At 35.2% G+C, this 15,557-nt stretch overlaps 1 protein-coding gene across 1 annotated transcript; it reads left to right on the top strand.

Annotated features, from left to right (window-relative positions):
• The first annotated feature begins 3,376 nt into the window (after window positions 1-3,376).
• LOC133179761 (uncharacterized) lies at window positions 3,377-10,703 on the top strand. Its single transcript, XM_061314454.1, has 2 exons — window positions 3,377-3,428; window positions 5,587-10,703. The coding sequence occupies exons 1-2, from the start codon at window positions 3,377-3,379 to the stop codon at window positions 10,215-10,217; spliced, it is 4,683 nt and encodes a 1,560-aa protein (XP_061170438.1). The 3' UTR covers window positions 10,218-10,703.
• The last annotated feature ends 4,854 nt before the right edge of the window (window positions 10,704-15,557 follow it).

Here is a 15,557-nt window from a genome sequence, read left to right as displayed (position 1 = left end):
GGTTAAATTCAAAACTCCAATCTCCTGATTTTCTTGATTTTATAAATAAATATGATATAGTGTGCCTTACAGAAACAAGAACAGATAAAGCTGACATAATCGACATTCCTAATTTTAGTGCATTTTGTAAGCATAGAACAAATTTGTCATTTCGGAAATCTGGTGGAATAGTTGTGTATATTAGAAATTCAATTGCTAAAACCTGTAATATTATTAATAATGAATGTGACAATGTACTTTGGGTCCGAATAGAAGGTAAAACATTTGGGATCGATGATCATTTATTAATAGGTACAGTCTATATACCACCTGTAAACTCCAGATTTTCATCTAGTGAAATATTTGAAGAGATTGAAAATGAAATTTTTAATCTATCTACAGAGAATAAATGTATTTGCTTACTTGGTGACTTTAACAGTAGAGTCTCAAATCTGAAAGAATTTAATGATTGTGATGAACCTTTTGTTCAAACCCATGATCGTGTGTCTGATACTGATTTTAATTGGGCTGTTGATCAAATTGATATAAGATGTCTTGAAAAATATGGTTTTTCAATGGTAAGAAATTCAAGAGATATGATTGTAAACCAGTATGGGAAAAAACTTATTGATATTTGTAAACATTGTAATATTTTTATTCTCAATGGTAGATCCAAGGGTGACCCAAATGGTGAATGTACATGTAAACAAACTAGTGTTGTAGACTATTGTATTGCAAATTTTGAATTTTTAAGATATGTTTCTGATTTTAGAATATTAACATTCTCTACCCTATTATCTGATGTTCATAATCCTGTGGAGGTTTTACTAGCCTTTGAAAAAGAACACGCTTCTAAATTAAATAACCCACAAAAACAAACACAAGAGATTGCTAAAAATTGGATTCCTGAGAAGCAAGAAACATTTCATTACTTTATAAAAGACAAAATAAATGCTATCACACTATTAGAACATGAAATCAGGAACACTATAGCAGGAAAAGTCACATCAGATTTTATAGATAACGTTGTCGAAAGAATAAGTGACATATTGGTATCAAGTGCTAAAGAGACCTTTGGCAAGAAAACATTTTATACAAATACATGTAAGAAAACAAATTTTAAATATAAGAAACCTTGGTTCACAAAAGATTGTAAAAATGCTCGACAAAACTTTAGGAAAGCAAAAAGGCTGTATAAAAAATTTGGAGGGGAAATTTTTAAAGCTGACTTGTATGAAAAAGGATTGACTTATGTGTGGTATGAAAATTCAATTAATATATCTTGGCTAAAAAATAAGGTATATACCACTCTCTCAGATCAGTTTAAGCAAACATGGTTTAGTGATGTACAAACTTCCCCTAAAGGTTTGAACTATAGAATTTTTAAAAAATCATTAATCTTTGAAGACTATTTGTTGAATTTGCCTCCTAAACAATCCAAGAAATATTGTTTATTTAGAACTGGGAATACAAAATTACCAATTGAGACTGGTAGATGGTTTAACATCCCTAGAGAAAATAGAATTTGTAAATTATGTAACAGCAACGAAATTGGGGATGAATTTCATTATTTATTTAAATGTACTGATGTGTCTATAAAGAACTCAAGAGTTATGTATTTGTCAAAGTATTTTCATTTGAATCCAAATGTTTTGAAATTTGAAATGCTTTTTAATGTAACCAATACTAATCAACTTAGCAAAATTTGTAAATTGTTAGATATTATAATTGAGAGAGTTGGCTCTCTTGGTTGACATACTCTGTTACCCCTTCTTCAGGCATGTAATATTTTCTGTTTATTATACTGTACATATCTTCTCTTCACTCTTTTGTCAGTTATGAGAATAAAGTTCAAGTTCAAGTTCTTAACAAAGAACTTATCACTCATGGACTATATCAAATGGATGCTATAAAAACATTTACAACAAAATTACCCCAAAAAATCTTGTGAAGCCCACGTTAGAAAAACTTTTTATCAGAGGAACAGAGAAACCTGAAGTTTGGCATACCCGATAAAATAAAGTTGACATGTGCAATAAATAAGATGACACTTCAGAGTAATCAGACAAAAGCTAAAATAAAATATATAAAAATTTCCGAAAACATTTTTTTTTAAGCATAAAAATCAATAAAACATTAAATTCTGTAATAATTAAATTTATTATAAAATATATTTCAAATAATGAAAAATTAACTGTAATAATTACATATTTCAGAGATAAATAAGTATATTGAAAAACTGTAAGTTTTTCTCCATGACAATACGGCTAGCCATAACTTTGCTTTTCATAATAGGAAATATTTCAAAAAAAATTCTTACATATTCCTATGTAAAACTGATCTCTATTATGGGCCCGACCTACCCCCCGGGGCTATGCTCTTAACAAATTTGAATCTATATAACCAGAATATGTCTCCATGTGACTAATAATAGCTTTTTTGTTCTTAAGAAGAAGATTTTTTCTTATATTTTTCTATGTTAAAATTTGATCGCCTATTGTGGCCCCATTCAACCCCTGAATCATGATTTGTACAATATTGAATCAGCACTATCTGGTATACATGCATATTAATATGACTAATCACGGGTTCTGTGTTCTTTTGGGGAAGGTTTTTAAGATATTTTCCCATATACATGTTTTACTATGAAGTATTCATTATCTCCTATTGTGGCCCAGCCCCACCCCTAGGGGTCATGACTTCAACAAACTTGAATCTACACCGTCTGAGGCTGCTTCCATATCTTCCTCATCATGGATTTACTGCTCTTGAGAAGAAGATCCTACTCCTGGGGGGGGGGGGGGCATGATTTGAACAAACTTAAATCAACACTATAAAGTGAAGCTTACATTTACAACGACAGACATTGGACAAGTTGTGATCAGAAAAACTCTCTTGAGCGTTTGATTAAGGTTAGCTAAACACTCTCACTCTAAAGAAATCAGTTAGCTGTTTTAAATTATCATCGAATAAATCAAATTGAAAGAAAAAAAATTGAAATACATGTACATAGTGCGGTTTATTTTCCTCCTGACTTTAATTTCACCTGAGCTATGTAGCATATTATCAAAAAATATTAAAAGCCAACGAAGCGTGAAGAATATATAAATAGAAAACCCCGCGTTAGTGCGGAATATGCATTCACCTCTCACTAGACCGGAGTGAAGGTATTTATATATTTATCTCTATTTATCTATCTCGTTATTTATCTTTGTCTATATTTAGAATTATGCTCACTTGATCTTTGCCCTAAAATTTTACTTGCAATTGTTTTATTTTCAATGCATGATTTCAATTTTAAAAGGATGCTACAAATTCCTTAAAAGATTTTCCTAGATGCTATGGTAAATATTTATGCATACTTTATTTTATTTTATTTTTTTTCCTCCATAGAAAAATGGATGTATCAGACAATCAGCTTATATATTGGAGATTCTTTGTTTTATCTGGTAAGTAATCTCTCTCTCTCTCTCTCTCCGCTAAAAGCTATTTAGCTTTCTATAATAAAAATTGTTTCTTGGAATTGTTCACAATCATACAAGATTCTTAAAATTTAGTTTCTTTTTAATCTATGATAATTTGTTCTGTATTAAATTTATTTTACTAAGTCAAGTTAAAAAACAAATAGGACTTGGTCATGTGTTTTATTTTTAATCATTTTAATCGCTTACAATTTTTTAAAATAAGCCTTAATTCTCCATTCATTAAGAATCAGTGATTTAATCATTTAGAATTAATGAATTAATTCTCAAGGTCGTGTTTCTACAAGGTCAACAGTGGACTGTCTTAAACTTGATATTTTTAATTCATGTTTTGCAGCAGTTAACAAATTTCTAATTTTAACAGCACATGATGTAACATTGAAAACAATACAGCGCATATAAAAAACGAATTCTTAAGTAATAAAATTATCATTGACTCGAAGTTAGTTTACTGTCCTCGAAAACCTCACAAAGTCTTGAAGTAACATATCTACCGGAGAAAATTAAAACCGAGTATTATGATTTCAATCTTTTCTTAATTTCATAAAAATGAATCTTTATGACAGATGTGGAGTGAAAAAAAACAATGTTTTCTCACTAATACTGAATTAAAGCGTCTTTTGAATTTTTGATAAATTATTTTGTAAAGTAAATTGTTTGTTTTCATTAGATAAGAAAGCCTCACGTACATAACGAATATTAACAGTAACGCTGGTCGTGTCGTGTCACAACATCAGACGTAACCTCAACTTTTCACTTTTAAAAATTAAAATCTAATTAGTAAGAGCACGTTACTACAAGTTGTTAAGCAAATTAAAACTCGGAAATCCATCTTAAGGTGACAGATGTTACAAAGTGTGGCTTGGTCTAAATAGTGATGGAATACAGAGACTTGTTCTGATCTCGCAGTGATATAAAGAATAGAAGAAAGTCAAGAGAAAATATCTCACACAAGATTAAGAAATAATTATGAAGTTTAAAACAAGATCACAGAATTACTAACCATTTGGTTACATTTATTTCTATGTGCTCGACCCTTTACATTTATAAATTTAATCTTAAGTTGAAAATGTGTTTTGTGAAAAATGCATTTAAATTTGTTTTAAGCAGCATTTTATGGCTTTATGTGTAAAATAAAGGAAATATAATCATAAATAATTCATTTTTTTTTAAAAAAAGAGTTCATGTCTTAATAGCTGTAATTTCTTTTATTTTAAACATTAACATTAACATGTCGGCATTAACTTTTGAGTAGGCTAAAATAATAAGGGCTTGTCCAATACATGAAATTCGGTACGGGCTAAATATATATAAAGGGTTGATTTTTTTCCCCTCAATTTCTGAATGTATATCAAGATATTTTACCAAAACGTTAGGAAAGAAAAAAAAATTAAAAAAAAAAAATAAATCAAAACAATAAGGCAAGTCTGAGGTTTGTTTACAGCGGAAATTTAAATCGTATTTATTAATATAAACTATGTAACAGGGAACCACGGAGAAGAAAACCAGTGAATTAGAATCCGTCATGTTAATTATAACGTTACAGCGTCACCCTCTCTCTCTAATGGCTGTACGTTAATTCAGCGAAGGGAAAATCTGTGACAGTGCCATCATTTAGCTCCTCATTTACATAATTAAAACATCGCTTTATATATAATTTATATCTCATGCTGAAACATACATAAATATATATATATAAATATATATATATATACAGGTTTATTTTTAAGGATAGAATTATTTAATATTCCTTTTCTCCTGAGATAAACGCGACTCAAAAACAGACCCTACCCAAAAAAAAAAACAAAAAAAAAAAAACAAAACAGACCCCCCTCCCAAAAAACAAAACAGACCCCCCTCCCAAGAAAACAAAACAAAACAAAACAAAATTAAACAAGTTTTATGTCTCTATCGACAAAACTTTTGCGTTTACATTTATACTAAATGTATATAACAAAAAATTTCCCTAGTATTCCGGCTGGATTTTAGCTAGGAATATCAGAGTATTATGATTTATGCTACTAGGGCCTCGTCACATAACTTCATGTGTTTTCCTTCTTAGATTAATACAAATAATTCAAAAAGATACAAAAGCCTTCTTAACAGACTTTCTCTCCTTTTTTAGTGATTTCTTGGTTTGTACTTCCGGTTTACGGCCAGGGTTTTCATGGAGCAGGGACTCCTTCAAACATGTACGTATCACCGTCAAGATATGGCGCCAGAAATCCTTCCGCTCCTTCCGGGCAAATCATTCAGAATTCAGCACTTCCGGCACAAAACAGTGTAAAGTACTCGGCAAAAAGAAATGCTGCCAAACCGGGGCTTTGTCCATCTGTTGTTTTGATGACGTCAAAGAAATGCCCGGATGCTTGTGGTGATGATAATGACTGTGCAGGAATGAAGAAATGTTGCCTTAATGGCTGCGGTAAAAAATGCACTGCGCCGGAAATCCCGGCGATCAATCTTGTGAGTTCAGCACCCACTGAACAGATCACAAATAAACCAGAAATGGTTCCAGAAGCCCTTTCTTCTCAAATAAACGGATCTCATGCTAACATTAACAATTCACAGAGCACTGAAGCGCCACCTAGCGGTGGACTCCATAACCAACAGAATCAACCACCTAACCAGAATATTAATCCAGTTGGGGGACCCAGTTCTAACAGTCGCAATATGAGCAGAGCAGACTTAAACAATAGACCCATTCCTTTTAGCTTTCTCCGAGGATCAACGGGCGAATCTAATCAAAACAGTCCAAGAGGTGGATCTAACAGTGCACCAAATCAGAATTATTACTCTATGGGTGGTACAAATAATCCACCTTCCAACCCCGTTAACAGGGAAATTCTACAAAGGAATTTCAGAGGTGGGCCTAGAAATCAGCCACCTCCGGAATTTGCAAATCCCTCAAGACATTTTAACAATTATTCACCCGGTTCTAATGGACAGCCATATGATAGCAATACCAATGGCGGATTTCACAACCAACAAGGATTTCAGCATAATATTCCAGCGGGTGGATCGAGCACCATATCACCTAGAGTTATGGGAGGCCAAAATCATAATACGAATATGTATTCTGGACAACCTCAAAACAACAATCCAATCGGAGATCCACATGTTCAACAAGGGTATCACGGTAATTATCCCCTGGGCGGATCAAATATTCCGATGGGCGGATATAATCCTGCAAACGTAAACAACAATCAACAAAGCTACTCACCGATTCCTCAATATGACTCTTACGATAATCCATCACAGGGGCAGCCCTTGTATGGAAGATCTAATCAGTATTCTAATCCTGTCGGCGGATCTTATGTTCAATCAGGTCCTCCTAGTAACCAGTACACGGACCCCTTAGGTGGATCTAATGTTCAGTCAGGTCCACCAAATAATGAGTTCTCTAATCCTGTAGGCGGATCAAATATTCAATCAGGTCTTCAAAATAACCAGAATGTTAACCCATTAGGGGGATCACATGTTCAGCCGAATCCTCCAAATAACCATTATTCGCACCCTGTGGGCGGATCAAATACCCAGTCAGGTCCTCCAAATAACCAGTATTCTGATCCTACAGGTGGATCAAATACTCATCCAGGTCCAGGTCAGCATTCTAGTCCTGTAGGCGCATCAAATCCTTCAAACAACCAGCATTCTTTTCCTATGGGAGGAGCTTACAACGCGCCTCATAATTCTTCTGGCGGTTACCCCGGCTATGATGCATCTGTTGCAGGAACTAGTAATCAACAAAGTGACCCAAGAAGCGGATTTAATGGTGCAACATATGATCAGCCGATACAACAGGCTTCAGAACTTATTCAAAATAGTCAACAGAATCGCGGATCTAATTATCAACCAGCAAGTGGATCTAACCATTACAACCAACAAAACGGAAGATTTAATTCACAACAAGGACATCCACGTGTCCACAACCAGTATACTCCTGATACAGGTGGACTTAATCATCAGTTAAACAACCCAGAAATTCAACCAAATATTCCATATAATAGCCCGTCACAGTCACAAAATACATACGAAGTTCAAAGTACACTTCAGCAACAGCGAAAAGGGGGAACTAACACTCGATATGATAACCCTCCCAGTAGACAATACCGTCTAAACAACCCAGATGGCGGATCTAATACTAATGGTGGGGGATCTAACAATTTATACAACGTTCCTCTATATCAGACAACTCCATTATACGACGTTCGCGATGGTCTTTGTCCACAGCTCCGGAGCCGAGGAGTCTGTCAAGACGAATGTCATGCAGATAGTGAGTGCCTGGTCGGAAGGAAGTGCTGTTTTAACGGATGTGGAAGAGTATGTATGATACCTGTTTTCGAGGGATCGCAGTCCATTCATACTGTTCCTGAAGCGATCCAAACACCATTAAAACAAGAACACCAAGTACGCGGAGATCCAATAAGCCACATTGATCCCCACTCCTTGAATCTTATTGAGATCCGCCCCTATAGTGTCGGACAGTCACACAGCGCCGTACAAATTCTCCCGTACGATCACAGTGGCGGCCATTATGATGTGGGTCATGAGAATACTATTTATAATGAACTGGTACATGAACCATCTCAAAATAATGATGCTTACAGTTACACAACTGAGCCCCCTTACGTAAAATCTGAAACTAAGAGTTCGGGAGTAGAGAACATAATGCACGGAATTCCTTCAGATAAAGCTAACTTGCTTCCAGGAAGCGCCGTCAAGTTCAAGCCAAGCGTCTTTGGTAGCTATAAAATTCTTCCTTTTAACATGGAAAAAATTAGAAAAAGAAATAGTGTAATAGATAATCAGTCAGGGGCTATACCTCGTCGAGTTCAAACCAGTGGTCCGGAAGTTCAAAACTCTCGGCCGTTTGATGTTCGGAAGCCAGAAACTCAACCGAGAACCTCTCAAGTAAAACCAGCAGTTCAAGGACTTGGTGGCACCGGTTCTGAACCTTGGAACATGGATCCAAAAGTTCAAGGCGGTCAAGGAACATTTAAACAAACTAGACCAAATGTGCAATCACCGGAAGTCAGAATTGAAAGACCCGGAAATTACAATCTTAAACCAAAAAATCCAGGAAAGCAAACCAGGCCACAAGAAAAGGGTAAACAATATCCTGAAGTTAAAATCCCGCAGAGAACACCTCTTGATCTTCCAAATCGTCGTGTACCGGAGGTGATCAATGAACAGCAAAAAACCACAGCAGGCGTGATACAAAGGGTTAAGCAAATTAGGCCTTCTGTGGATGGTTCAAATGTTGTAAGAAAAGCAAATTTAAACACGTTTAAAATCCGAGAAAGTCAGAATCACAACGGGGCTCTGAAGATAACACCATTGGAAACAGAAGGCTTTGCATCTCAAAGTCTACAGACGTCAAAAATCAGGACAGTACAAAAACCTAAAATGCAAAATTTTCAACGTAGTCCGCCAGAAGAGGTGGGGAGAGAGGGACCAAAAGTGAAATATACCACGACAAAGGAAACAATGAGCACTGGACTTCCGGAATCTACCTTTGCAGGTCCACAACAACAAAGTCCTAGACTAACACCAGCTGTAAATAGGAATAGTAATCTACGACTGACAGTAACCTCCGCACCAGTCAGGGACCCGGATGTTAACCAGAAAGGGGAGATAAATCCACCTAGTCCCAACAAGAAAACGGCAAGTCAGACAGATCCTGTCAAGAAGAGCGAGCAACAAGGACCAGACAGGAACGTGAATCCCGTAAATTCAATCGATTACAAACACAACGGGTATGGGAAGAATGTTTATGATCCAATGGCTGGTCGATCGGCTCCCCAGGAATTAAACCCCTCAAATCAGTTTGAGACCGGAATGATTCGCCCTATGCCAAAATCAGGAAGTTCCTTTAGTCTCACAGGAGGTGGAAAAGACCCCGGAAGTAACATGTACAGCGGAACTGCTCCACTTCAATACAACGCGGCGAACCTCGGTATAATCGATTACGGCCACCCTAAAGCAAGCGCCTTTGAGTCTCAGCCAGTTAGACGTGAGTGGTTAGGACAAAGTTCGTTAGGTCAAAGTTCAAGCAAATCAATGTTGAGCATCAGTAAGATCTATCACGATATAGGACACAGCCGAGCCATAATGGAACCTCCTAAGCCATATGAATTCAGCTCGGAGTTCAGACTGAGAGCAACTGAGCGACCGATCCCAACTTATCGTCCACCTGTAAACTCGCTAGGTCAAGTGTACATCGACATTGCTGGGTTCTCGGACAATTCATTAAAAGCTCCTCCACATCCGATGAAACTCAGTTCTGGAGTTCCAGGACATATACCGGAAATAAAATCAACAACGCCACCTATTGTACAGAGCACCTTAAAGGAAACGCCCATCTCTTACATTGAGAGAAACACGACAGATAAAGTCATTTCAAATTCACTGTTGAAAAACCCAAAACCAGAAAAGAAAGAAAAACCGATAAATCCGGAAAAATACATTCCAGCCGGAATGGTTCTTGCCAGGGGTACAAATGAATCTATTTCTGATTCCGAGCCAAAACCGTCTCCATCAGCCCCACGACTTGGCATCAGCTCAACATTAATAGGATCCGCACCTGTAGCGCCATCTTCAAACGTGGACAGCAAGGTTTACAATCGTGAGGGATTTAATTTGTTCACCGGATATAAGCCTCAGTACATGGTTCCGGTGAAGGAAATTCGGAACCCCTCATTTAAAGGAACACCAGTATTCAGCGCAAGATCCAGAAAAACAAAGGCTACCTGATGACGTCATAAACGTTAAAGTTCAAGATGCCGTGTGGGAATTGTTTTATGCTGGAACAATAAGGAATGTTTTGATTTAGAATTTTCAAATCATGAATTTCATTGAGAGGAAAAATGCTTTTTTATTCTACTATATTGTTTGGCTTTTGGAAAGAAGAACCCGATGCATGTGTTTTTTCTCAAAAACTCTGTTGCCTAATCCCGATTTGAAAGATTAATATTTTTATTGAAAATGGCACCTAAAGATATAAATTAAGCTACCAGGCACTTATTTTGAAAGTAATACTTTTTTACTTTCAGAATTGTATGTTTTATACATTATATTGCAATCATTAGTTATAGAGTTATAGAGGTTGTACAAAGAAATGACAGGAAGTAGTTATTTACTGCTGTCATTAGAACCTCCAGAAGTGAGGGTTTTCTCTCTGTCTCTGTACGTCTTTACGAGGAACTATGAAGCTAGAAAATTAAATAATGTAAATCATAATCTTTTGATTGGCTCAAGAAATTTGTTGTTTTTGTTGCTATGGGAACAGTGCAATAGCTACCTCTGTGATATTTTGTTCAATTATATCCACCCATCTCATAAATTGTGTTGTTCTGTTTGCATAAAACATTCTTAAGACTTATTATTCAGGGTGGATTGGAAGCTTCTTTTTCGTTTTTATTTCACAAGAAACAAATTAAACTCACGAGTCAGTCTGTTTTATTGTGAATTTTTTGGTTTTGGGTTTCTTTTCTTCCACCTCTGCGGTGGCTAACTCTGCGGTGGCTAATAAAACAATTCTACAAAATCTATTGATCCCCGCGTAAGTAGGAGAGGATTTGTCATAATACAAGTCATATACTCTGACGGTGTGACCGTCGGAGCGAGCGTAGTTTTGAAATCATGATACTTCAGAGCATGCGTGCCTCAATCTTTGAAAATCTTATTGGGATTTTTTTTCTTTATCTATTTTGTAAACATAAGCTGATGTTATAAATAAGGTACAAAATCGACTGACTGATTGTATGTTGTTTTACGTCCCATTCGAGAATTTTTTCACTCATATAGAGACGTCACCATATACCGGTGAAGGGCTTAAAGGTATTCAATGTATAATGAACGGATATTAAGCAATTTGAATCATTTTAAACAAGTTAAATATGTATTGCTAGATAACGATGGAAGTTAAATGAACCAAATTCACATGACAGATAACATATAAGAAGTCGGCCATTTTGCACCTTAAACGTTTTTTGAAAACGCTGCATTTTAAATCATTTTAATAAAATTACAATATGGAACCACTATCAAAATCTGTCTAAAAGTCCAAGATCCGCCCCTGTAATGCCTATTTGTCATAAATCCTTGGCATGAAACGAAAGCGCATATTATTTCCTTAAAACAATAGAAGTGTCGGATATAATGCTATGTATATAGCGAGTGTCTGTACTGATGGACATAGATCACAGTAATTCAGGGCGTTGTTAAGCTTCTATATACAATGTATTCACAGCTGTCCAATTGTTACTAAAATTATCTCATGTATAATGCATTTTACATTATTTTTATATAAACACGTGTAAATGCCATGTTTCTTCCCCTTGTCTTTGACAGATTTCTGCAGTACACTAATTAACGTAAACCAAACAAGCAGGGAATCTGGTCTCCACAATTAACGAGAGTTTTAATAAGACAGTGACTGATTAGAAATTCGTTTTTCTATGCGCCGTCTCGAATTTCTAACTGCAACCAACTTTACACCTGTAACATACATTTATAGCATACCTGTGAATAGGAACCCCCCCCCCCCAAATCAGCGACACCCTCACACACCAACCAGCATCCCCACCACTCAGAAAAAATAATAAAGCAAATTAACCAAAAAAGAAAAAAAAAAAAAAAGAGGCCCATGGGCCACATCGCTCACCTGAGCACATTGGCTAGGGAAAAAAAAAGCAAAAATCAGTTTAGTGTTTGAAAAGTTAACGGGGGGAGGGGGGGTGAATTTTAAACTACCTGATGATGCTTTCATAAAAATATAACAAATGGCACTGCTGTTCTTGAGCAGAAGATTTTTTCCCATATATTCATTTGTAAAAATTTGATCCCCCATTGTGGCCCCACCCTACCCCCGGGGTCCTTCATTTGAACAAATTTCATTCTACACTACCCAAGGTTGCCTCCATATAAATTTTACTAATCATGGCTTTTCTGTTCTTGAAAAAAAGATTTTTTCCTATATATCTCTCTGTCAACTTTGATCACCCATTGTGGCCCCAACCTACCCCCGGGGGTCATGATTTGAACAAACTTGAATCTACACTACCTGAAGATACTTCCATATAAATATGACCTATCATGGCTTTGCTGATCTTGAGAAGAAGATTTTTAAAGATATTTTCCTATAGACATTTCTATGTAAAACTTTGATCCCCCATTGTGGCCCCATCCTACCCCCAGGGGTCATGATTTGAACAAACTTGAATCTACACTACCTGAGGATGCTTCCATATAAATATGACCAATCATGGCTTTGCTGTGCTTAAGAAGAAGATTTTTAAAGATATTTTCCTATATATTTCTATGTAAAACTTTGATCCCCCATTGTATGTATTTCATTGTAAAACTCTGATCCCCCATTGTGGCCCCATCCTACCCCCGGGGTCATGATTTGAATAAATTTGAATCAACACTACCTGAGGATGCTTTCGTATAAATATGACCAATCATTGATTTGCTGTGCTTAAGAAGAAGATTTTTAAAGATATTTTCCTATATATTTCTATGTAAAACTTTGATCCCCCATTGTGGCCCCACCCTATCCCCAGGGGTCATATAAATATGACCAATCATGGCTTTGCTGTTCTTAAGAAGAAAATTTTTAAAGACATTTTCCTATATATTTCCATATAAAACTTTGATCCCCCATTGTGGCCCCACTCTACCCCTGGGGGTCATGATTTGAACAAACTTGAATCTACACTACCTGAGGATCTTTCCACATAAGTTTCATCTTTTCTGGCCCAGTGGTTCTTGAGAAGATTTTTAAATGATGCCATTATTTTTTCTTTAATTCCTAATTATCTCCCCTTGAAAGAGGGCGTGGCCCTTCATTTGAACAAACTTGAATCCCCTTCACCCAAGGATACTTTGTGGCAAGTTTGGTTGAATTTGGCCCAGTGGTTCTTGAGAAGAAGTCGAAAATGTGAAAAGTTTACAGACGGACAGACGGACGACGGACAAAATGTGATCAGAAAAGCTCACTTGAGCCTTCGGCTCAGGTGAGCTACAAAAACAAAACAAACAAAACAAAATTATTAAAGCGAAAACTCTTTGACTGTCTTACTTTTTGTATATCTTTTTTCTTACACAGACTCTATAAAGACAGCACCTCCCCCCTCCCAGAAATTTAGCGCAAAGTATATTGTAAATAAAATTTCTAGAAATATGACAAAAACATAAACCATTCAAATAGTTCTGTGGGTCAATACAATTTTTTTCTGTTCATTTTTTGAAATTACCTCATAAACTTTTAATCTTTAACGTAAAGTTGTCTACAAGTTTTCCCAATGATTTGCCTTGATTGTCTTTTTTTCATTGTTTTTGCCGACCTTTAGTCAGCATTTGAGAAAACATCCATTTTATTAAATAAATGTTCTTCTAAAAAAATGTTCTATCTTTGTTGGTTGTTTACATCTACGTCACTTAAATTTTCACATATTAAACACTGTGGACATCAATACAAAATATGAAATTAAAAAGTTTTTTTTCTCCAGAATCCACAAATTGTTCCGTAGTTCCCTGTGATTTACTTTCTATAAGTGTTCCTTTTCATGCATTATCGGGTTACTGGGGGCGGGGGGGGGGGGGGGGGGATAGGGGGTGTGAAGCACTTTTACGGCTAGTTTAAATCTTTATGGAACACCAACTAATTATGACACTCGAATTTCTTTTTATTTTAAGAAACCTAATAGTGGTTTCAATTAAGCAGTTTGACAGGGTGTTTTTTTTTCCTCCATTAAAACAAGATTACGTGAATACATTGAAGTAAATATGCACTTAGAGAAGAGACCAGAATCACCATACTTATGCTCACCCCGACAGATCTGTGTGTAAAACATATAGCGATTAGTCCCCTTGTCAAACAGGTATATTCCTCTTAATTAGCGACAGCGTTAATCACGCTACATCGCTGTCCTCTAGAACTAGTAGTTAATATTTGAATTTCAAATTTCATTTTGCGTTTAAGTTTAATTTCTATTTCATTGGTGAATTCTAACATAATATTCTGTTGAGGTTACATCTTTAATTATAGGACAGTCTTCATAAAATTAAGTAAAAATGACTTAAAAATTCACTTTAGGAATTTCCATTTTTTTAATACTGTCAAGAAATTTGCATATTTTTTCTCTGAGGATTTTTTCTTTAAAGGGAAAAATATGCTATTAGTGGAATTTTTTCTGAAAATAAAGCAGTATTCAAAGAAAAATTCCTACGAAATGATTTTGAGATTTAAAATTTGTTCATGCGTCATGATCTAAACTTTGAATTTACTGGGTAGAAGAAAATACAAAATTTTCAACTGCAGTGTTACCTTCAAAATATAATTCTTATAAATTAAAGGCCTTGTACTAAAATGTTAATTACAAATACCAGTGGTTATTTCAAGAAAGGACATTTCTCATAAGTGCATTTAATGTCAGTCTTAAAAATAAAAACAGACATTAAATTTGCTCACATCAAAAGGATGTTTAAAGTTGGGTGACAAAGAGTTAAAGTGTGCAAGCTTCAAAATACTTGATCTTGGTTTTGAAACGGTGTGTTTTTTATTTCCTCTCTCTTACATAAAGTAATGAAAACTATGAATATTTCATGAGTCATTTTAAATTTCTTGTTTCATAACTAATATGCGTTGTTCTTGGAATAGTCCAAGAAAGATATCTTTATGAAAAAAAAAAAATATTTTCCTCCTAAACTTAGGTATATATAAATCAGACAATTCAAACACTAGATCTTAAAGTAAGTTCACTTATTAAACTGGGGCCCGTTTTACAAAAGAACTTACGACTAAGATCAAAAACTTCAGTTGATTGTAAAAATTTTGAAAAATTAATTATTCTGTTTAAAATTGCTAGCGTAAAAGTATCTTTCTACACATCTTTTAAAGATATTAACACCGTTTTCTATTTAATGTAAATTAAATAGTTATTAGCAGAATTAATTTTTTGGTCTTAGTCGTAAGTTCTTTTGTAAAACAGTCCCCTGATCTGTAAACCGTTCGTAATAAATAATTATATTTTTGCTTGATTTTTTATGTCTTCTTAGTAATCCCCCCTCCCCCGGCCGCAGTTAAAA

This window comes from Saccostrea echinata, unplaced genomic scaffold (genome assembly GCF_033153115.1).
Source record: "Saccostrea echinata isolate AGI-Se365-2 ecotype Australia unplaced genomic scaffold, CSIRO_AGI_Sech_v1 ptg000005l, whole genome shotgun sequence".
Lineage (NCBI taxonomy): Eukaryota > Metazoa > Mollusca > Bivalvia > Ostreida > Ostreidae > Saccostrea > Saccostrea echinata.
The sequence above is the reverse complement of the archived record's forward strand: the minus strand, read 5'-3'. Positions and strand labels throughout refer to the sequence as shown.